The sequence below is a fragment of the Accipiter gentilis genome, chromosome 32 (genome assembly GCF_929443795.1).
Source record: "Accipiter gentilis chromosome 32, bAccGen1.1, whole genome shotgun sequence".
NCBI classification, from domain to species: Eukaryota; Metazoa; Chordata; class Aves; order Accipitriformes; family Accipitridae; genus Astur; species Astur gentilis.
In genome coordinates, this window is record NC_064911.1 from 5328598 (window position 1) to 5352535 (window position 23938).

At 44.3% G+C, this 23938-nt stretch overlaps 1 protein-coding gene across 3 annotated transcripts in view; it reads right to left on the bottom strand.

The window, feature by feature from the left end:
* RUNX1 (RUNX family transcription factor 1) overlaps positions 1-23938 on the bottom strand; it is a 175332-nt gene that overhangs the window by 87397 nt on the left and 63997 nt on the right. Inside the window, exons 1-2 of one of the 3 annotated variants that reach the window (XM_049834716.1) lie at positions 17778-17827; positions 6763-6887 (exon numbers count right to left, since the gene is read on the bottom strand). The exons of 1 other annotated variant lie outside the window; for it this stretch is intronic. In XM_049834716.1, coding sequence (XP_049690673.1) covers positions 6763-6850 — 88 coding nt within the window. In that variant the 5' untranslated portion in view covers positions 6851-6887; positions 17778-17827. Of the gene's footprint in view, positions 1-6762; positions 6888-17777; positions 17828-23938 lie in introns of those variants that run through there. One more of the 3 variants, XM_049834715.1, reaches the window with a different exon arrangement.

The following is a 23938-nucleotide window of genomic DNA, read 5'->3' on the forward strand; positions in this document are numbered from 1 at the left end:
TTTACCCAAATTTGAGACAGTGAAATTAAGACAGAAAGATTTCTAGATCCCAAAATATCCTCCCATTATCCCTCTACATGAGGGATTCCTTGTTCAGGTCAACAAGATGCGGAGACACTTCAATCCTAAGGAAAAGGAGCTCCTGACAGCATAACAGAAAGGAAGAAAGACGGTTTCCAGAGGAGACTCCCTCCCTCCCTCCCAGGCTTGCCAGAAGGAAAGTTGTGGTCTTGCAATGCTTTGGACTGGAGTTAACAGCTGGGAGAAATAAGGATGCTAACTGCATCCTTTTTCTTCTTCCTGTGTTACTTTCACCATTTAGAAACTCTGACAGACTAGAATGATGAAACAGGAAGTGTTCAGGAGAAAATGATGATGTTATTCCCAGTATGACATTGTGATGCTCATATCAACAGGTGATATTATTAGGAAAGGCACTCAGTGAATGGATGGCTTCTCTGCTCCTTCTGTCCCTTCCTCTCCTTCATCTCCCGTTTTTAAGGGTCAGGATGGGTTTTAATTCTCTCACTCCACTTCCCCTTGTTCCATCACCCACTCAAGCGTGATGGGGTAAATGACGGTAGCTTGTTCATTGCCCATGTGGGAGTGCTCCACGCAGTGAGTTTGCAGAGCTACCCAACAAACTGGCAGCAAAGGAGCCACTGGGGTCTCTTTCGCGGGGGGCTTGCAGAGGGGACACAGCGCGAGGCTATTGCAGCTGGAGCTTTGTGTTTAATTTGACTGGATGAGACAGGAACTGCCTTTCAGTCTCGAATCCAGTCCAGTTTGCTGCTTCAAATACAGCACATGGCATGAAATAGAACTAGTTTACTTTCATATTTTTGCAGCCCTCCAGGAAAAGCAGGCAGTGCCCTTGCCATGTGAGCCTCAGCAGGAATTGCTGTGGTTAGAGAGGGATTCTCGGGGGGAGGGACAGACACTGCTGTCCCAGAGAGCCCCCTTATCCTCAGCTAACATGAAACCTCTCCTGGTGTGTGAATCTCCGTGAGATTAGGAGTAGTAAATCCCAGATACTTCATTTCTGTAGGAGGCACAGACAGAGATTTGGCTAGAAGCTGTTCCTCGCCCTGAACTAGGCTTCTCCCAGTGTCTGTCTGGGATGATAGGGCTGGTCTCAGCTGCACGAGGCCCTGCAAGTGCCTTCAGCCGGCAGCTGAGCCTGTTCCACATCTGTCTGCTCTCCACTGGCCAGCACACTTTATATTTAACCCTCCTCAGCACAGCAATGATTTCATGCACACAGCAATGATTTAATGCGCAAAAGGGTTTTGCTTCTGAGCTGTTAGGGGCATCATGCTTGGGACTTTCACCGCAACATCCTTTGATCGAACCGGGGATGGAGGAAGAAAAGCCCGACTGAGATGCGAAGGCGCTATTAACCACGCTCGGCACCACTAATGCATTCTCACAGCCACAGAAGAAGCCACAAGTTAATCTCCTAAATTGTTTCTTCTCCACTTAACATCCCACCTGTGCCTGCCTCTGCCCGAGCAGGTCTGAGCCTGGGTATGCTGGTGTCAGCCTTGTGCCAGCCGCCCTGTACTCACCAGGGAGCATCCTCCCTGTACAGGCCAGCTCATCAGCTGTGGGATGCGTGGGCTAGCAATTAGAGAAGTTTCAGGAAGACATGTGGTCAAACTCTCTAGATATAGGCCTTAATGACAGTAATATGAGGAGAAAAATATTTGGATAATTTTGATCCTGATTAATAATAAAAACCCTAGCTAAAAAGCCACTTACTTCTATGGTAGCACCAGCATTTGCCACAGACACATATAATCTTCTGCTAAACTTCACCCAGTAAGACGCATTTGGAGTTTTAGGCTGAGCATGTGCTTACGGGACAAAGCCTAGGAAAGGGCAGGATGTACTAGGACTAGTCTTATCTCTGTGTAAGGTCATAATTCTTCTTTTGCTTTGATAATAAGAATTTACTAGAAAAATCTAGTACAAGTGTGTGTGACGTGCTTTACGTAGGATACACACATCCAGTGTTGTAAGACCTCTCCATGTTAATGATGCTTCAGTATCAGCTGCTCAGGACTGTACGTAGATGCTGTCAGTTACTTGCTTTTAGTGATTCTGCAGTGAAAGGATCTGATGCTCAGCTGGTCTCATTGGCAAAGCAACGCCTGTGCCGACCAACTGACAGCGACGCCTGTGTATAATAGATGAAATTCTGTACTGGGATCTTTCCGTGTATGTCTTTCCTGGGTTGTCCCGGGGTTTGTAAATGACAGGTACAGCTAGATATATCGCCCTTCACTAAAATCTTAGATGACTAATCCCACAGTGGCACAAGTAGGGGAATCAGGAGGTCCACAGGCTGAATTCTGCACTCCTTTCAAAACGTGCCCCTCCCCGAGTCTAAAGGCACCAAAGTTACTCAGAAGGTTTATTCTTTGCGGTACTCTCCATGGCATGTTGCTTTCCCCTGGGTTTTATTTTTGTTAGCCTAAGGACAAGTATATTTTCCAAATTGTTTCATTCCTTTTTATATCTTATTTTTCATTATTACTTTCTTTTGATGCTACAATTACAGTTTAACCCATAAAACTGTTTTACACTTTGATTATTTTAGGGGACTTCCACAATTTGATTATTTTGGGGGACTCCTAAGCTGATGCAAATGTTTGCAGGAACCGTCTGTGTCAGTCGGTTAAACAAGGACTTTCCAAGACATTTGTGTCCATGACAGGCTATTCTGAGCTCTTAAATTTTGTCCTTTCACAGGCCATTTTGAGGATCTGCTGGTGGCACCGGACCTACCCTCAATTCCCCAAGGATAACTCAAAACAGGTCCAGATACCTTAGCACAGCGGTACTAGAGATGGGCTCATTTTTAGTTTTTAGGAAAGGCAGCCAATTGTTTAGTCTCAGTGTCACTCTCGGTGTCACTCTTGGTCTCAGTGTCACTCTCACTGAGACTGAAGAGTTATCTGTTTTCAGCACTGTCTCTGCTTAAGCTGTGACAATCCCTTCAGCTCTCCATAGCCTAAATCCTCATTTAACTGCAGTGCAAATTTCTGCTTTACAAAATAGCCTCCGGGCAAGGTATGACAGTACATCTCCACTCAGACTGGTAGGCCCACACCAATCCACACTGGGCAAACCCCAGTCCATTTCCAGTGTCGATCAATACTATGCCGAGGCTTCACTCTATGTCAGCACCTTTTGTGGGACACAGGAGGTTCACAGCGTTTGGGGGGATGCGGCGAAATGACTGCTTAACTTATAGGGGAAAGAAAGGTGAGGGCAGGGGAGGTGGGGAAAGGCTTCCTGGAGAAGACCTGGGGCTCCCTCCCTACAAGTCCTAGGATGTGGCTGGACTGAGCTCGTGCACGGCTGCTGTAGGGTACCTGGGCTCTGCTGGGCATGGAGGGATGTGATGGCACGAACCAGCTCCCTCCCCATGCTTTGCCTTCCCTTGGAACAAAACCAGCGCACCAGCGCACAGAGGCGGGTCTGCGGGGTGTTGGCGACAGTCGCAGCCGCCTGTGGGACCCAGGGAGCAAGTCATCCTGAGCGTCAGGTTGGGCAAAGGCAGACCCCCTGGATCTGCCCTGGGGACCCGTGGGTGGTCCTGGAGCGGCGTGCAGGATGGCCATGCACCGGGCACTGCTGCTCCCGCGGAGGCAGAAGGTAGCCCTTCCAGGGCTGTCGGTTTGGCATCCCTCACCACCACCAATTGGACTTAAAACACCTAAATAATTGCTACAAAAGTGTTACTTTGTTTTAATGGAAATCATCGCTACTCCTCTTGGGTGGTTTTTTCTTAAGTGTTTTTAATTTACCAAGTATGTCATCTATTATCTTTGATCTCAACCACAGATCTCCCCCAGGTCATAATGAGGCGCAACTTCGTATCAAAGCCTCCGCCCTCATTTGTCCAAGAGGAGATCTGTGTGTGCCAGCAAGGGAACAGAGTGTGGTCCAGGGAGAGGGAGGGAGCAGGGGAGATGAGTCAGGTCCCCCTGCACATTCCGAGTGGGGCTGCTGAGGCAGCCGGCCCTCCGTCCCTTGCCTCTTCCCTTCTGATGCCTCCTTGTCTCTGGACAGTGATGCTGGGCTTGGAGCACCTTAGGACTGTCCTCCTGTGGCCTGGAAATGCCATGCAGGAGGATGACAATCTAGCAAGGCTTAACAAAACCCGATGACTCCCATCTCCCCCAAGCAACAAACTCCTCCACGGGCCTGCTTCTCTGTTTACTCAATTCTAGTTGTGAGGCCCTGATTTGTGTCAGGGTAGGTGAGAAGAAAAGCTGTAATTCCAGACCTTTAACTTCAGTCTTGCTACAAATATGCTCTGAAATATACCCTAACCTTATAGAATATTCAAGAGCATGAAATACTCTTGTCAGCAAGTCATAATAAATGGCTCCCTGAATACCAACTACAATACACAACTCTTTTAAAAGGAAATTTGCTGTAGAGTGAACAAAGCTTAGCGAGATTAGCTCAAGATCATATTCACCTACTGCTTTCCAGTTACAGATGTTGCACACAATACCCAGTGGCACAATGTGCTGTCTATAAATTGGCAAGTTCCTTTTAAAAGACAACAGCATGTTTTAATCTGCTTTTCCTCTAGCTCATTTGCACAATTATGAAATTAGGGCCTGCAAATGCCTTAGTTTTAGCTTTGTTAGGCAACAGACACATGTAGCAATATGTTTTAGCCTTTCTTAGCCAACACACAGCATCCTTGCATGATTTTTAGGTGTGAATTATCACCACCAAATCAAACCTGCACAGGACAATATTAAACAAAGGTAGTTGCTCATTTGGTTTATGCACTATGCAAACCATCTCTTGTGACAGCCACTAAACATTCCATTTATCTACAGTATCTTCGCTGTCTTGCAGAGCAAGAGTTACGTGCATCTGCTAAAACCAGAATCTAAAATACAACAAATGTTTCTAACTTGACACTCACATTTGTCCTGGGCAACCAGCTCTAGGTGGCCCTTCTTGAGCAGAGGGGCTGGACCAGATGCCCTCCAGAGGTCCCTTCCAACCTTAACCCTTCTGGGATTCTGTGGTCCTTCTTTAAATTGCTTCTTACTCCACACTCTTTAAGTGAGCATGAAATTAAGAGGCTAATTTCTCAGATGCTATGAAAAAGATAACTACCAAGAATCCTCATACCTTACAAAGCAGAAAGCATCCCACAAACACCAAGATTTATTCTAGGCACGGGTCATAATACCTCGGACAAGTCAGAAAAATAACATCTCACTGGTTTGCCTGCTTTTGAAAAACCTAATAAATCACCCAGCTGCGTGGCAGGCTTTTTCAGCACTTGCACTGTGTGTGAAGCTCTGTGGAAGCAAACCAGGGAAAGGCCAGACTTGTCCCAGGGGCACGGCACACGGCCGCTCCTCTGGCAGTCACAGCTTGCACATCACCTTTTAGCGCTGGGATGGCAAGTCCTCAGCGTCAGGCTTTATCTAGCACTTAGGTATATTGCAAAATGACTCAATGCCATCTTCTCAAGTGCTCTGCAACAGAAACAAATGGTGATCCTCTCAATTTGGCACTGGTTTAGAATGAATGGAATTCAGAGTTCAGGGGGTTCATGGTCTATAAATCAGAAGAATATTTGTCCCCTTGTCTAACTGCAAACAGAAACTTTGCTGCAGTTGATGTTAACAGCAGCCCCCTAAGGAAGGTGCCATATAGACTTGATAAAACGCGGGGTGGGAGAGGAAAAGTGAAGGACTCTTTGAGCGGGAATGAAAAATAATAGATTTTTCTTTCTTCATTCCCAATTTTCATTCTTTTGTCTTCATGGGATCTTTTAAAACAAAAACTGTAAAAATATTTAAAATCTTGCTACAAAACCCTTTTGCACACAGATATCCATTTGTTTAGTTCAGTAAATATTTAGCAGAAAGATAGTCACTAAGACAAAACTAGCCCCAGGATTATAGAAAAGAAACAAATTTTGCAGTATGCCAAATATTAAACAAAACGCATTATGTCTTCCTCTCTGGCACACTGCCTGGCAAGAGCTACCGGTGACGCTGGGAAAGGCAGTCTTATTCTCTACAGATACACAGCAAAATGGACCACAGCAGGGTCTACAGGATTTGTCAATGTTTTCTTAAAATTTTTATTATTTTATCAAAAATATCATGGTGATAAAAAGTTATCTTTGGTGCTCTGATGGCAGAACTTTTACTCCACTGTCATTTTTGAGGGATTAAAAACTCATCAAGCATATAGGCTGAGCCTCAAGCTTGTATAAGACAGCATCATTAGTGATCATAATCTTGGGACTCAAATCAACTGACAACGAGCATTTGCACTACCTGGTCCTCTGTGATCACTTTGCTATTGCAAAGTTGCAAACCATCAATTAAGTGCCATCGGACGGACATCGCCTTCCACTGCCACACTCAGCAGCACAATTCCCTGCAGCTTCGGTGGCACCCCCATCCCAAGCATTTGAAATAAAAACTATTCTGAAGTATTTCCTCTGAAGAAACTGATTCAGTTAAAAAGGCTTGCAACACGCTTAACAGATTAGCGAAAGCCCCCATATGTATTCAACTGTCTTGTGGAAGTTAACGCACACACATGCACAGAGTGAGAGATTTCCTTATTTTGCTCCAACAGAAATTATATTACTTTAAAGAGTTTTTTAACCCAATACTTTCTATTACTTTACAGTCAAGATTTCTATTTCATGACAATGCAAACAAAAACTTTTAAAAAGGAAGATAAAGAAGTCTTTACCAAAAAAGCCAGTGGCTGCTCTGTTTTTCCTCATCAGGTACATGGTCCAGGATAGAGGAGAAGACATGCCAAACTGCCCGTGGTTCATGTTTAAGTTTATATGATAGCCAAGCAATGGCCAGACACTGCAAAAGACCAGCAGAAACTAAAGAAGATGAGGGCAGAGCTCTTCCTTTTCACTCCACTCTTTCTCTGCCCTAGAGATCATTATTTAACATGAGCAAATTGAAAAATGACATGCAGCCATACTTAGTACGTGGGGTTTTTTTTTTTCCACTAACCAAACTCACATGAGACTTCCCATCTTTCTCTCTCTCTCCTCTCCCTCCCTCTCGCCTTTTTTTTTTTTTTTTTTTGCCTCAGGCATTTATAGGCTAGTAATTTTCATTTAGCTTCTCAGATGATTTTTCTCTGCCCAATTAGAGTGGAAGTGGATGAAGATTTAAGTTTAGAGTTTTGCTGTTAGAAACCAGGTTGTTGTTCCTGTTGTTTCAGCTGATGCACTCTTTCGACAGTGCAAGGGTCTACTACCAGTAAATAGAGTAATGATACAGATAACGATTCTTTCTGGAGACTTCCCCTGCTCAGAGTATTTTATAGTCACTAACACCAGACAGTGGTATCATGAGAATGCCTCTGACTATGAAGAGGAGATTTTTTTTTTCCCAGTAGATACACAGGACAGTTTAAGACCAACGTCTTTCCCCCTGTACGTCGGATTAATTCCAGTGATGTCCCTGGGATGGAAATTTTGTATGAGAAACAGTAACAGAAGTTGGCCAGTGTGTTCTGATAAATCCATAAGTATGAATCAGTATCTGCAAAACCTGAAATTTCTTCTGCAGGCGAAGTGATCTGCATCTCAGTTCTCTGGTGTTTAAGAGGAAATAATCCTTCCTAGAAGTGCACAAGTGTCCAAGTGCTGCCCCAGAGGCTGTCACATTTGTCACCACGTGTGAAATCCAGCAATTTCATAGGTATTCATAGATTAATAGGTACATAGATGAATGGAGGAAAGGAAAGATAGACAGGTAGAGAGATTTTCAAAAGTGTTAAACCAGACTCCAAAGTTTAGTCCAGCTGTTTTGCAAAGCATGCCAAAATGCTGCAGTCACTGAAAGAGTGTGAAAGGCAGTTGGAGGACAACCAGAACCTAGCTTGCGATGGAGATTTACAGAGCATCTCTTGTACCACAGCAGCAAAAAACCCCCTGTGCAGTTAGTGGCTCACATGATGATCCCCTCCCTCTCTTTGTTTTTAACTTAAGGAAGGGAATGTTGGCTGAGATACTAAATGTATTCCCTGTCCTTTTTCACCTTACCTTTGTAATCCATTTCTCCCCCTAGAAAATGGAGAGATGGCCATAGACTGTGATAAGAAGAAACAAAATCAAGTAGGAACGGTTGCATCTGGGTAGACAGAAAGAAACGTTGCCAAATGCATAGCTGACGTTTTTTTTTGTTTGGGTTTTTTTGGTTTGTGTTTTCCAGATTCCAGGATGGGATGTTTCTAATGAAATCAGGGAATGTGTGTGGAAACAAAAGGCTGTAAGATTTACTAGGGATTTGCTGCTGGCCAAATTTCACATTTTGAGTAGAGACCACTGTTAGCATTTTAAATATTATATTCTATAAAAATGCTAAAATCTCACTTGTCAGCATATGGCCACAAACCTATAGGCCCTACAAACACTTCAACACATGCAACATTGCCTATGAGGAAAATTGTGCATGTGCTTGAGCTGTTCCAGGAACGGCCAAAGCTGTCGGTCTGTGAGAGCAGGTTCCAATTCCCATGGAGTCACAGGAACTCTTGCCCCACAGCCAGTATAAAAGGGACAATGAAATAAAATGTACTTCTGGGAAAGGCTAATACTGAAACTTCTGGGGGCTGTTTGGCAGTTGATCTTGTACTGAACAGGAAAACAAGAAGTGGTACATTGTTTTCCTTTCTTTTGAACTTTGTCTTAACACTGCCTGAGTAAAGGAGAGACCTGCACAAGAAACATACTCCCTTTCCCAAGGAAAAGAATGGAAAAAGGGAAAAAAAAGGAGAGCCCAACAGAAAGCCCAGTGACATGAAATGAAACAGGAGAATCTCTACCGTTCTAGCAACTCTTACACAATCCTGGGTTGTGACATTATTCAACTGCCACAGGAGGACTGTGAGAGACCTCAGGCAAATGTTTCATCAACTGCACAGCAAGATGTTTCCTGGGCTTTGCCGACAGTGGTTCGGCAAAGATGCAATAGCCCCTCTGTTACAGGGCAGATAAAGTACCCCCTGCTAGCTGCTATCTTCAGATGCTAACTCTACAGAAAAGGTTCCTTCTTTCCATCCCTGTGTATAGTGTTAGGTTTGAGCTTTTGAAGGTACAGACCTTTAGTCCTCGGCTCTCTCATGTTTTTTTTTTATTATCAGTTTTCACCTTCCTTTTCCTATTGCTTGTTGCCCATCTATCAGAGTGTGAGCACCTTCTGGATATTTACATAAAGATAAGGAATGAAGGGGCTATGAAAGATACATGTAAGTTGACATCAGAGAGGATGGATCTCCAGGGAAAACTAAACTACAGACCTGGGATGGATTTGGGTTTCATACTTTTCTTCCCTAATATAATGCCTTAGCTGACAGAGGATTGAAGAGATTGTAAAAGACTTTCTTTACCACTTATTTTAGTTTGGTTATTTTGGGATCCTAGGAAAAAGCTGTCAGTCTTTTCTGATGAATGCTTTTTACTCACAGTGCATGTGTTCAACAGTGCAAAGGAACATGCAAGTGAAATCCCAGCTAAATTTTTATTGCATCAACTGCACTCACCGTCCCACTGGCTACTTTTCAGCTGTGACACTTTTCAGCCCAGAGGTGGTAGGGGGCAGAGAGGAGGTTATGAGAGCCAAGAAAAGAGGTATTCTTAATGTATATATATATACTGCAAACATTGCTCCAGCAGCAGGTTTTGACCCAATACTTATTGAAGGAAGACATACATTTTGGCAAGGCACTAGCTTAAAAAATGGAAATCTGTTTTTCTGGAGGTGCTAAAGACCTGCAACTCTCATGCACTTTCAGTGAATCTATTGGTGTTCAGACCATCTGGAAGTCAGGACTGTGATAACTTTTAATCTCAGTAATCTGGAGCATTGCACAGATTTTAAGATTAGTCCCTGGGGAACTTTATAATCTGTTTTGTAAAGCAAAAGTAAACATCAGTCTGAAATAAAATGGAAGTAGCTGGGAACACTGTGCCGTTTGATGGCATCCCATTAGCAGGTAATATGAAAAGTGAAAGTGGATTAATGGCTTCTCTTTTCAGACTGAAGGGACATTAGCCATACAGATTTCCAAAACTGTAAAAATAGCCCTATTACCAAAAGCAACTTTCCTGAAGTTATGCAGCATTTTGTCTTCTTATATATGGCTCTTAATATCCCCGCACATACTGCAGGACACCTGTCCAAACCAGCTTTACGTTGACGATAAAACCTTTACTTCACTGAATATGCACGACGGGAACACTGTGAAATGACTGGGTTCCTACATGCATCCCTTTATGTACTTTGCAATGTTTTGATAAACTTAAATTTCTCAAACACAAGGGTCTGGGCTCCCTATAGAAACGATGGGCTTCTGTGGCCTGTGCTATAAAAAAAAAAACAACATGCAAGGAAAGGAATGTAATCTGATGTTCCTTTCCCTTCTTAACATCCAGCCTCTGTCAATCTTTTTTTAAAGACTGTGCAGAGATTACCCAATAAAGCACAGAGAGTTTCATTTTATGAACAGAAGTATTCTTAGGGTTCTCTGAACTGAGCTAAATGACTGACATATTTTAAAAAAGAATTATGCGAACCAAAAAAACCCAAAGAGGCAAGTAAGAATGAAACAGGATGGAGCACACGTCCTGTTTTTGACATGCAACACCATCTTTAACTAGCTTTGAAGCACTACATCCTCTTTGCAGAGCATTTAGCAACCCTCTTCTGAAGCAGGTTGTTTTTCTGGAAGCGGGATATCACGGGCATTTGCCCACGTCTCTGAGGGGATTGCCAAACTTGTGGATGAGGGTGGATTTCACTGAAAAATACACATGGCTACTGGGAAAATTCAAATGCCAGGGCTTTTTTGGATAGGGATAATATTTATGTGCACTTTCACCATGGTGAAGCTGGACGCATTCTCCGGTGAAACCAAACTCTGTGAGACATTTGGAGCAACAGCTAAAATTTCATTTGTTTTGGAGCTGCCTACTAGACATTTGAAAGTGATCAAAAGCATGTTTATCCTTTTTTATTTTTTTTGACATGACCTGTCCTTCCATCACTATCTCCTTTAAATAAAGTCAAAGAATTGTGAAATGGTTATTTTTAGAAAAACGGAGCCTTGCAACCTAGGAACAGGTTTGCTTACTTGCCGCTCTGGGGTCAGGCAGCTGCCTCCCCCTGCCAGCATCGACGGCTGCGTCTCTCGAGGAGGTGGCACTGCGCACCCTACACAGCGCTTGGTTTTTTTCTGCATTGCGGCCATCCCTGTGCTGAGCTCTCCTGCAGGTTTGCAGGCTCAGGGAAGCACAAGGTCTCAGACTGGTGCTGGCCAGGAGAGGGAGCTTTGCAATGTCCTGGCCAAGCAACGATGCCAACCCAGCTAGCCTGTGCCATAGCCAAATGCCAATTCTCCGTCCACCCCGAGTGCCAGGGTCTCTGCCCTGCTACGTCTGCGGCAGCTGTATCTGCACTGATGAGCAGTTTTCATCTCTCTGTCCTCTGCTGAGAGCCACCCAGGCTGTAATTACATGACCACAGGGAAGAGGTGAGAGCGTCCATTACCTCCCCCACCTCAAGCCACCCACCCACGTGCTTTAGGCAAAATTGAAGTTCATTACTGCCAGACGCAGTCAGAGTCACTGCGGAACCGACACATTTTCTGTCAGCTCAGCTTGCCTCCTCTCCCTGGCCTTGTACCAGCACAGAAGCTAGCCCATGGACCCAGACTGGTGTAGGCTAACCTGGTTTGAAATACATGACTGGAAACAGCATCAGGCAGATGAGTCGCCCTACAGCTAAAACGCTAAAATGCCAGAATGCCAAACGAAACCACACCTAGAAGCCTGGCAGAGCTCTTCCCATGCAGATTTCAAGAAGCCACCAATGTCTGTGTCACCATTTTGACAACCTTGCACTTCTTGGTTGCTTGAGGTTTGCCAAGAGACCTGATGCAGGGCTAGCTGGGAGCTTGTGTCCTGTCTGAGTGTGATACTTCAGAAAGTTTTCCTCTCGTATGGGGCTTCAAACCTTCCCAGGGGGTAGGGGGCTTGCCTGCATGGCCAGGATGAGCCATACTCAGGAGGTGAAGCTTGCAGAGCGCTAGCCTCCAAGTGCCTGGCTCTCCCAGCTTCTCCTGTTGGAGCTGGTCAGGAATAGCCGAGTACAACCGGAGCAGGGACAGGACTGGGGTGTCCCACATCCAGGCAGCTCTGCAGAGGCAGTCTCTAGTTTGACCTGAAATCCCATCCCAGAAGCTGAAGGATGTTTTCCGGTCAAAACCAGTACATATGTTTTTGTGAAAAGCTTTAGTTTTGATGAACTGACATTTTCTGACCAAAAAAAAAAAAAAAAAAAAAAAAAAAAAAGGTGTGCGTGTGCAAAATTACCTATCATTTCTCTTCTTAGCCAGAAGGACAGATGTGATCTGGGGAGCCAAAGAAGCACCATCAGAGAGGGCCCTGACAAGCATGGGTCATGAATTTGAGTAATTTATTAGACTTTTCCAGTGCTGGGCAGCTGCGTGGAAAGCACCAAAACTGGCACCTCTGTATCCGAACCCTGCAAAGCCAGAATTCCTACAGGCCACACAGACAAGAAAAAACAGGCACCACAGATACACCATGACTCATTAGCTTTTGGAGCAAAATCTTTCCCAGATCTTCATTTAGCAATCTGTCAGGCCTCAAGCGCTGTTGGAGATTTGGTGAGTAGTTTAAAGGTAGGACTGAAACCCCCAGCAAGCAAACCACAGTGTCTGCTCTGCAGCTGCTGCTGCAATGACGTGGAACCTGAACCCACCATGTGCTGCTGAGGTATTTGGGTCATGGTAGCACCCCAGCACTACAGACACATTGCTTTATCCTCCCGTCCAGCATGCCTGCCACCCAACGGGATCTCCCTGGCTATGGTGATGGAGAGGACAAACCCCAGAAAACCAGGCTAGTCATGGGGTAGCTCTTTGCCCCTACTCCAATCCTTCTCACAGCTCCTGGCAGGAAGAAGAGAAGGCTGGGAGGGAGAAGAGTGAAGGCCATCTTTCACAGACTTGGATGGGACACTTCTGCTTGTGGCCAAGCTGAACCAGGAGCATCACATTTTTTCCAGATGTGAAAGGAATGCCACAACAAATAATATCAACTTTCCATTACCCCAGGGCATGCTCCCACCCTGCAGAGCAGGGACCGCGACACAGCCTGCCCAGCCTCACTGGCGCTGGCACTGATGGGCTAACTTTCCAGATGCGCCCACTCTAACAAGACCTACTTGAGCCCTCCAGACTCTACCCCGTGAAGCTTTCCCACCACAAGAAGAGAAAAAAATCAGAAGCCCAAGCCAATCCCACCTCACGGTCACCTCTCCACCTTCACTGATTTATTCACCCATGTAGCACCTCCAACAGACTAAGGCATGAAGAAAGCAGAAAGCTTCATGACGATGATGTCCCGCTAAGGCTATGTTTCCCTTCAGCATGCCAGGGGACAGTCCCAGGCGAAAATCTGTAACAGACAGTGACAGGGGGTGCTCAAAGTCTGAGCAGGTGCCTTGGTGAAGCTATAGAAGGATACAGAGCATCCCTTCTCCTGCTGCTCTGCTCGCTAGTCTCTCAGAGCCATGTCTGCCATTATTCCCATCTGGAGGTTGTTGTACCTCTGAAGAAGGGAAGGTTTATCATTCAGGCTTCTTAAGAGCTGTAGCCATTACAGATTGCTGGTGCCTTTGCTTTGGGAGGCAGCATCCTTCCTGTTTTGTACCCTCCACCACTCTTCTGGGTCCTGTTGCCTGCCCAGTAATGTTGATTAGGCTTCAGGGCAGAAGCAGCATTTTGCACTTTCTTCTAAGGCAGGGTTTCAATTGCGGAGAAAACTCAACCTTGCTTTCTTTAATAATTCACATAGCAGTATTGTGTGGATACTCTTAACTGCTACTTAAAAGTAATTAATTGATTTTCTGACATATCAGTTAACAATGTATTGCACTGACATGAAGTTGTGATTCTGCTGTTGATTGGGCTGGATGACAAGATGCATCATACTCGGTTCAGGAGCTGAGCTTAAAAGACTCTAAATATATTCTGCTATAAAAGGAAAGGCATTTTACATGTAGTGTTGTCTAAAACTTGAATCCATATGCTGCCTCCAATGCTGTCAGAGTAAAGTATTTCATTGTTATTTACAGTAGACCAATAGTATTTAAATTTAGAACATCCGGTAGGTATGAAAACACAATTTCTGTCAGCTGGAGACAATAGCACATGCTGAACTGCAGAAAGAAGGGAGTCTGCAGAAGGTCTTTATGTGCGTATATATAGCTGAACTGGGAGAGGTCGCTGGAGCATCTCCTTTCTCCATACTAAGTTGCCTACCCTGTTTGAAACCCAGGAGCCCTACAGATGTATATATGGATGATTCTGAAGCAGGAAGACAAAAAGACAGAACCCGTTTCTGGAGATTAAGGGTGGTTTACACAGCTTTTTATCTTTACAGTAAGTCACCAGTTCTAATAAACTCCAGGGCTGGGTGGCAACAGCAGGTTAAATAAATTACTGTGGTCGAAATGTTCAAACCAGCCATATTCTGTTAGATAACTAAATAAAAGAAGACCATCTTTTTCTGGCTTTAATGAAATTATCTGAGGAACTTGCGAGCATTTATTACGCTCCACAATCACAAATTCAGAAATCTACTGTTTAATTACTTAAGCTTGAAAACTCTGACCTGGATAGATAGTGTGTGTGGGACACTACTGGAAATATTTTCATTCATTACAGAGGATATGAGCTTACTTGCTTGTGATCTCTGCTTTGATATAGGTAATCCCATCATGGATAACTTAGAAGGTCAAATCCCTAACTTTTATGTGTTCCAGAATACTTCACATGTTGAACACTGTTCTGCTTCTGTTCTCAAAGAGTCTTTTTTCTCATTCCTTCCCTTGCTATGAAACACCACAGAAACATAAGTTGAGGAACAGACCAATTGTCCTCTAAAAGTGTTTTTTAAATAGATATTTTATAGATATTTTATGGATATTTTATGTTTAAGTGTTTCTGGGGAGAAGTAAGTACTTTTATTGTATCAGCTGTTAAAACAGGGGAAAAACCAAGAAGCTTTCTGGTGCACAAACCCTTCTTCAGCTATTTATATCCATATTTACCTCAAGAAAGCCTGCCATTTTTATCTTTCATGTGTCAAGATTATGAGAACATTTCTTATACACACTCAGCCTTGTCACAAAATCTAGAAGCCGCTACAGGAAATTAACTTCACCAAGACCATCCTGTTTATGCAGTTACAGTATTAGCTGACTTGACTCTGCGTACATGGCACAGAACAGAGTCCCACACTGCGAAACAATCTCCACCCTCAGAATTATTTCTTGCCAATCCTCTCCTGAGATTTGGCCATTAAAAATACCTGCAACCCTGTTATGACTTATTTTAACTTCAGAAGAAGAGCAATAGAAGAACGGCGGCAGATTCAGCAATGAGCATTTTGTGGGGTGTTTAGCTTCAGAATAAATGAGTTTTGAAAAAGAAGAGAGGTCATGAATTATTAACGGTCCCCTCTGTAGATGGGAGAAAGTGTCAAGATTTTGCTGAAGTCATGGATTGATTTTCTGACACAACAATTGAAAAGATGTGAAAGCAGCCACTTGGACGGTAGTGTCAGATATATAATCCATCGGTAAATGGGATTCCTCCTCTCACTTACCAGCGCTGCTCATGCGCCATTGATTACGCCGTATTATATAGCCCCCAATAATACTTATGGGGAAGAAAGAGTGGGAAGAGTAGGCAACAAATTGTAGGGAGGATGGATGAGTAAAAGAAAACAGAGTAAAGAAATCTTGCTTTATAGAGCTGGATAAAATGTCATGGCCAAAATATTTTTTTGCCCACTGAAGCAATGTAGATTTAGGGTAAAATGACATTCCATGAATTTATGCCTATTTTTAAAATGTATTTTACTCAAAGAGGAGTGAAAAATATAAAACCAAAATACTTTACAACTGTTTCCAGAATGAAATTTTTAAGCAAATGTTTTTGCTAGAAATAATACTTCGCATTTACTTTTATTTTGAAATTGTTCTAAAAGCCTTAGCAGCTGAAAACATTACTCTTAGGGTTTTTTTTGGTTCTAGATTAATTTTTAAAGTATTTTGCCAAAATTCTTAATGATTTGCTATGAGTCAACTCAAAACAGAGTATTTCCTGAGGTTTTCTATTTTTTTTTTTTTTTTTTTTTTTTTTTACACAGCTAGCACTGACAGAACAGTTACAGTCATTCTATCTAGAAACAATTCACCTTTCTGAAATACCTGATTTTGTATGTCTCTCTGACCATTCCTGTCAGCCAGAACAGGGATGTTGGACACCACTTGTCTCATCTTTTCCAAGTGCCACTTTATTCTCTCCTTATAAATTATAAATGTAGATGCAGAAGAAACAACATAAACTGAAGGGCTTCTCACCAGCCTGACCAAAAGTCAGAATGAAACCCGAGCATCTTACAAGCCTTTACCTCAGTTCTTTAAAAAAAACCCAAACCATATTATTTGTCATCTTCTCGGTGATCTTCCATTTTATGATTCAGTAACAGTTTGAAGTTACTTTTACTGGATACAGTGGGAATGATGATCCATACTGCAGTCAGTTGTCAATTTTTCAACGCAATACATTTTTGACATGCTGATTTATCAAGTTTGATCTTTTCATGACAAAAAGGACCTGCTTCAAACAATTTTTTGGAAAATATTTTGCAAATAGTCTGAAATTTTGTTTTAGTAGTTGACATTGTGTTTCCTTATTTCACAAGGGAAAACATCGCTTTCTGGTTTGAAATATTTTGAAATTGAGTTCATGATGGTATTTTCTGTGGTTTAAGTTTAAACACAGTATGTAAGTATGAGTGGCATTTTATATTTATTTTTGTTTTATGAAATATTTCACTGGGAATTTTGTTTCGCTGGAAACTGTGTGCCTATGCATGTGTGTGAGGAGGAAGATCTTTTCACCCAGCTGTGCCCTAAACCCCTTGACTGCCTTCAGAATCATGTTAAAATGGTTCCTGGCGTTAGATGGTGCAAGCCACTGTCATAATTTGCCTTGAATTAGATCAGGTGAGAACAGCAAGGAATAGCATCCCTTTGCTTACGCTGCCATTTCTCTTGAGGACTGATTACTGCTTTTCTTCCACCCAAAGAATGTGAAGCAGAAAATTATACAAGGACATATATATGCTATACTAGTAGCGTTTCAGCACTGCAGGTTTGGTGAAGGAGGATCCGCAAATTCGGTGAGTTTGTCCCTGCGCAATGGTGAGCAGAAAACCAGGATGCGAGGCGGCAGCACGCTGTGGCTGGCAATGGGAAGGTGAGGCACCGGCTCCTGCAGCCAAGCCCCCTGCCCGGAGCGGGGGGGACCCCCCGGGAAGCCATTCCTCAGCCCAGCCAAGTGCTGGGGGTCCCTTCTGCAAAGCTTCAAGCAGGGACGGTGCTGACCTCTTTGTGTAAAAAGGGATTTGCGGAGCCAGGCACCAGGGCAGGGGTTTAAAACAATGGTGAGCTTATCTGCAACGCAGAAAGCCAAAGAGTTTAGCATGGTTCTGATGGCAGATAAAAGCAAGGCAGAGCCTGGCAATAAAAGGTGACATGAAGAGATGGTCAAGAAAAATTTAGTGCACATTGGAAGGATTGATTAATGCCAATTTTACAAGGAAATCTGCTGTGCAAGAGCAAGGCAATGATAGGTACCTTGGCACTGAGCGGAAGATGAGGAACCCGGTGCAGTATTGTTCAAATTGTGTTGCTGAATGCCAGCAACAGTTTCACGTTGCGGGAAAGGCAGCCTGCTTTGTTTTTTTGTATGTTGCTGATGCGTTGCCTGTAGAAGAGTGTATCTGGTGGCCTTTGTTGAGTTCTTAGTGGTTTGTATCCCACTACACATCTGGCTCCTCTCCAGTGGAGCCGGAGTACTGAAAAAAATCATTTAACCATTAGTGTGGAGATAACAGGACTTCCTTCTCCGATTGGGTGGTCTATTTTATAGCCAAACCGAAATTAGATCCGGGAAGTTACAGGTATTTCTGAGGCTAAAGCTTGGTAGCGCTGAACAGAAAATTCAGAAGGATGTGTCACACAGTTCGCAGGAAGGCAGACGCTAGAAGTTTGCAAACACATGCAAAGTGACGAAGGGAGTAGCACAGAGGAATATTGTAGCTCTGGAGAAAACACAGGGTGCTGATGTGTATTTCCATAGCATTTCTGCCAATTTTCATTTCCCCAATACAAGGTGTGACCTGGACATAAATATGTATTGCACACATGCAGAAAAGATGCAGGGAAAACCCAATCCCTGGATATGAAAGATACATATTTCAAATTGCTTAACTACCTCCATAACCATGAAACACACCGTGATATCCACAGTCATCAAGAACTGCACTGATGCCTCTTTTCAAGTAAGGGAACCAGGCGGTATAGAGGCTATACTGCTGCCTGATGCGAGGACAGTTGCACGCAGGCACGCAGAAGGATGCACTCCGGTGTCAAGTACGCCACGGACCTGAATTCTGCCTCCGGACGTGGTCACTGTTTGGTACCTGCTACACAGGTATAACCACTCAGAGCAGCAAAGTGTTACAAAAGCTACATAAGGCTCAGAAAAGAATACTTCCCTGCCTCTAGCCCCTCTCCTTTCCCTGCTGCACTAGACGCAGGCAGTACAGCCCCTGTTCAGAAGCTGGTGCACATTTTGATGGTGATTCTTCATTAGGCAGCTGGCACTCTGCAATGCAGGTGATGCTCCACGCAGAACAACAATTAGTATTGCTAGATGTTTAAAGAGTGCCTGCTAAGGGAGGCTGAAGATGACTCCCCTTCACTAAAAGCCCTTGCCCCTGAAATCTTGGAGTCTTTCAGCAAAGTCTAAGTGATGGCTGAAGGCAGATGGTTAAAGCTGTTGAATCCCTGAAGAATCAGTGAAACTTAAAAGTAAAAAAAAAAAAAAAAAAGTGCGCAGGCTACAAGTGCACAGAGCACATGATCCTTTCTTGTCAAAACAGTAATAATGGTATTAAAAAAAAGACCACCAAGCAAGTGAACCAGTGGCAGCACTGATCTTTACAGAGTTTCACAGGCCCCAGAAATGCACCTCCTGGGCTGCGGCCTCCTGAAACTCCCCTGAATAACTAAAAGGCCCCGCATTTGGGCACTGGGCTTGGTATCCCCGTCTGCAGCGGCTGAGTGCTGGGGGAGCTCTGTGCACGGGCACCAGTGGGAATCCTGCGCCTGAGTCGGGGTCGCCTCTGAGGACCTGTCAGGGAGAACTCCAGCACGGCTAGATCCTGCCATGAGTCACGGGAGGGAGACAAAGCGTTAGCTGCCATTTTGATGAGCTTTCCCCTGACTCTTCTGCTTCAAGCAAATTTAGCCCTCCTTTTTTTTTTTTTTTTTTTTCTTTTATTCCTACCTCTCCTCATGAGCTTGCTGGGAACATTTGTGCAAAATCCAGCACGAGTGGGAAAACACAGTGCCAAGATCCAGCACGACCCTGCCTGCTTTTCACATGCTGCTTTTTGCTGTTGCTGTGACCACCTTAAGGGTTTTGCTTTCTCCAGCAAACGAGGGCAGGCCGTGTTCGGCATGCTGAGGGCCCAAGAGGCACACCTTTCTCTGCTAGTTCATGTAAATGCCACACAATTTTTCTGAGCTCCTTCCTTGCTAGGAGGTGGTGGGACACCCTGCAGAGCAGCAGCAGCAAGGTAAAAACTGCTGCACTGCCATGCAAACCTAGCAGGGGGGGTGTTTGGTTTCCCTTATGGGGAAGCACCCCATGCTCTGTGTGAGGTAGAGCAGTCCAAAAACCTATGGATACCAAACCGGGTAGCCGGATACAAACTCCCTGCCATTATGCACGGGATGGCGGCAGAAGGATCCACACCGGCTGAGCACAGCTCCTCCTCCATGCAGGGTTTTCAGGTTATACATAGCCGTGAGCTTCCCACAGTTTTCCATACGAACACTCCCCATTTATGTTTTGCTGGAGGTTGGTATGAAAAGCACATGAAGATTCATAATGAGAGTACTTGAGTTTCTGCTTCTTGAACGTAGCGCTGTGTGGTCTGACCAACAAGGCAGTAGTTCAATCAAAGGGAGCGTAAGGAGGAAGAAATGGCACCTCGATGGAGCTGAAGGACGGGGAAGCACATTTCATTTGCTAAAAGTGGTTGCTGTCCGTTTCATCATCCTAGAGACGATGGAGGCATTAAATTGTATCCATACACAGAGGGAAAAATGAAAACACATAAAACATATAGGAGTCAGCTTAAGATACAGATGCTGAATGTTTGGAAAAGCTGGCGACCTGTTTTAAGCATACTCACTACTGACTGATTTCTCAGCAGTTTCTTGTAAACAGACTCTATCTTTTGGTTTGATAAAAGTTGAGGGGCAGATAAGTAAGACTGCCAGTGTTCTCGGCAATATCTTATACGTTTGTCCCTGCATTTCATGTCCCTATGGTAAACGGGTATGTTTTGGCTGAAATCCTGACACCACTCGAATGAATGGCAAAACTCCTCCCTCCCTTAGGTGATCCTCTGGCACCAGAGATGTGCTGTGTATGTCCAGGATTGCTCTGCCCACTCACGTTAGTGGCTCCCACTCCACTAGCACTGCTCTGTGCCCAGCAGCTACCGGGATGCACTCCAGGGTGCACACAAAGCATGCAGGAGGCTGCAAGGCAGCAGCAAACCCTCGCTACAGCAGAGATCAGCTGTGCCATCTCCCGTACAGGATATTTCCACGGACTGTTCTCAAAAACACTCCTCAGCAATAATATAGATGAGGCTGATCTTTCTAGGGACAGGGAATGGATGGAGTGACCTCTTGAGGTCTCTTCCAGCCCTGCTCTTTGAAGATATTACAAAATTTTCTTATAAATCCCATCAGGTGGGTTGTGATCCCTCTCTTTGAGCTCAGCGAAGCAGGGACCGGTTGCTGCCAGCAGCATACAAACCACTGTGTGTGTGTGCGCGCGCGCGCGTGCGTGTGTGCATGTCCATTCGCGCGTGTGTGAGTGTACTAGTACACACGTGTATGTGTAGTAGGCTACTTGATCTCCATTTGTAACAGCCTTTGCCCATACTCATCAAAGATGGAGTGGTGAACAGGGATACGATGTAAAGGAGACTGTGCTCACTTATTTTATATATTTGTAATCTCTACGCAGAATGCTTTTTTTAACAACACTGTCATTTCCATAAAATGTTTCAGATTAGAGAAGATCTTGGCTAAATTTAGCTTTTATGGAAGAAAGAATAAAACATAATTAACTGTTTAAAGAACAAAACACAAACCACATGAAGCAATGAAACTTGTTGGCGAGAAATCTAACAGTAGTGCTTGGTAGCAAACCCATCTCCTGTGAAACAGATGTTTGGGATTTTACACAAAAATAGAAACTACACTAATGTCAAATGCTTTACTGCCTGAAAAACTGACAAACACTGAGTGTTGCAGTTTGGGCACCACAAATTTCCAGGTTGTACAGAGACGCCACAGAAAATGGAATGAAATTAAAGCAAAACAGCAGCAAAGAAATATTGATGGATTTTTTTTTTAAAGCAACTCCCCAAACTAGCAATGTCTCTCCGCCTTCAGGCAGCTTTTAGTGCAGTCTGAATGGCTAATTATTGCCAGCAGTGGTGGAAAAGCTGGTTTGCAGGCACTTGATTACCCTTGAAGTATGGGGCTCTGTTTTCAGCAAAGCTGTGTACAACTTTCTATAAATTCTGCTTAAATAGGCTTTTTAGCCCCCCGCCACCTTATTTTATAAACAAATATTGGGACTGTTAATATGGAGACAGTAGAAACAGCAACAACAACAAATCCCTTGGGTTGTTGTCTCATTTCTCATCATGAGAAGAGAAGATCAGTGGCCTGATTTCCAGGGCTGACTCAAACAAGGAGCTGTGAGATGGCAGTGCCTCTGCCCATCACTCATGTCACGGCTTTTAGGGTAAGTAGCAGACTGGGATAGGAAGCTACATGAACTGGAGGACCATCCTTTGATGCCTGTTGTAATATTTGTTCAGAGCCTGGATGAATGTGTTAGGATGGATTCATCATAAAGAAGCTTTAAAAAAATCCCACGGTTTTGGACCATCGATTCACAAGACATCACCGGTGTAAAGCTTTCCTAGACGTTATATTGACTATGAAAAAGACTTTCTGTCCATGTGCCCTGTGAGTTAAACCCACCGGAATAGAGACGAAATACCCCAACAGACTCTGCATGAATTTTCTAAGTGGGTGTTCATGTTTTATATCACCATATGAAACAGTGCAGCTTCATACAAAAAAAGACATCAGTCCCCGCCACACACGCGCATGCACACACGGACATGTACACGCTCCCCAAAGCTAAACAGATGACACACCAAGCCCACATCTCACCAAAATTTTCCAACAGTCAAAATAGAAAACATCAGGCCAAACTTAGCCTTCTCCGATGTGCGCACACACACCACTTTCACTTTGATTCAGTCTTCTTGACATATGGTTTCCTCTCTCCCCCTGCCTCCTCTCTCCTTCATGTTTTAAACTTGAGAAGATACAATAAACCGAATTTAAATATTACGTCTGCAGTGGACACCAAGGGAAGGCGGGAAACCCAAAAGCAGAGCCGCGAAGTTTCAAAGGGCTGACCCAGAAGCAGTTCCTGCCCCTGAGGTGAGCAGGACTTTCCAGGGCTGGGAGCCAGCGTGGGAGCCGTGGTGCACACCAAGCCCCGCGCGGTGCCGTGGTCTGACGCTGGACCCCGGGTGGGGGGGACGAGGCCCAGATGCACACCTCTCTCCTGGGCAGCTCCTGGCCGCAGAGGCTGTCGCTTCGCTTCTCTTTGCCAGGCTTGCCCCGCGCGCCGCACTTGCGAAGTCTACGCTGAACTGAGGTTTCCTCTCCTCCTTCCTATTCTTCTGTTCGGGATGCTCTTTTAACGCTATCTGGCTAAACGTTTGCAAAAAACCCCAGCACCTCACCATGCCCCCGCAAGTCAAAGACTTTTTGTTTTAATAGAATTGAAGTGGCGGATTAATTTAGGGCACTGGTTTACTTATTCACGCGGCCAGGGTGCTTTCACGGGTGCTATCGCACACACCGATATCTTTTCCTTTGTTTACCTGGACACCTGGAACAGCAAAGAGAGCCACAGGCACGATTTCTGGGAGTTACCCCAGAAATCCCTGAGACCTCCGTGGAGGGCAAACGCCGTGCGCTTTCCAGGAGGTGTTCAGCATTTCGTCATGCTCTATAGGATTACAGCGTAGGAACCAAACAAAAAGCTGAGGCACTTTGGAAAGTAAGTGCTTCTTGAGCGTATGAAGGGAAGTAGGATTTGTTCACATTGCAAAGCTGAAACTCTCTTACTGCTGCTTTCGGGCTAGGAGATGTTTTTTTGAAAAGCACCATTCTCAGCCCTTTTTAAGCCTGGAGAAGAACCAGGCAAAAATTGGGAATTTGCTTCTCACTAGCTTAGTGTAGCTTTTCAGATTCACTCCACACCAGCTTTTAATATTATGATGGGGGAAAAAAGTGCAGCCAAACCCAGCCCTTTCAGCAAGTAGGTAGAATTAATCAAGGCAAGTTTGTACATACCAAGGCTGAATTTGGTTCATGTTCTGTCTAATATCTAAGCAATTAGATTTTATTATTAAATCATTTAGGATTCAATTTCTGTTTGGAAAATTATTCTTATTTAGCTGGGGGGGGGGGGGGGGGGGGGGGGGGGGGAGAAAAACCAGGAGCCAATAATCTATTTTGCACTCATATTCCACTTTGGATCCAGCAGATTTTTGTTGAATGGAGGGGAAAAAAAAAAGTGATTCCTTCATAGTTTGAGCTCTCATTTCCTC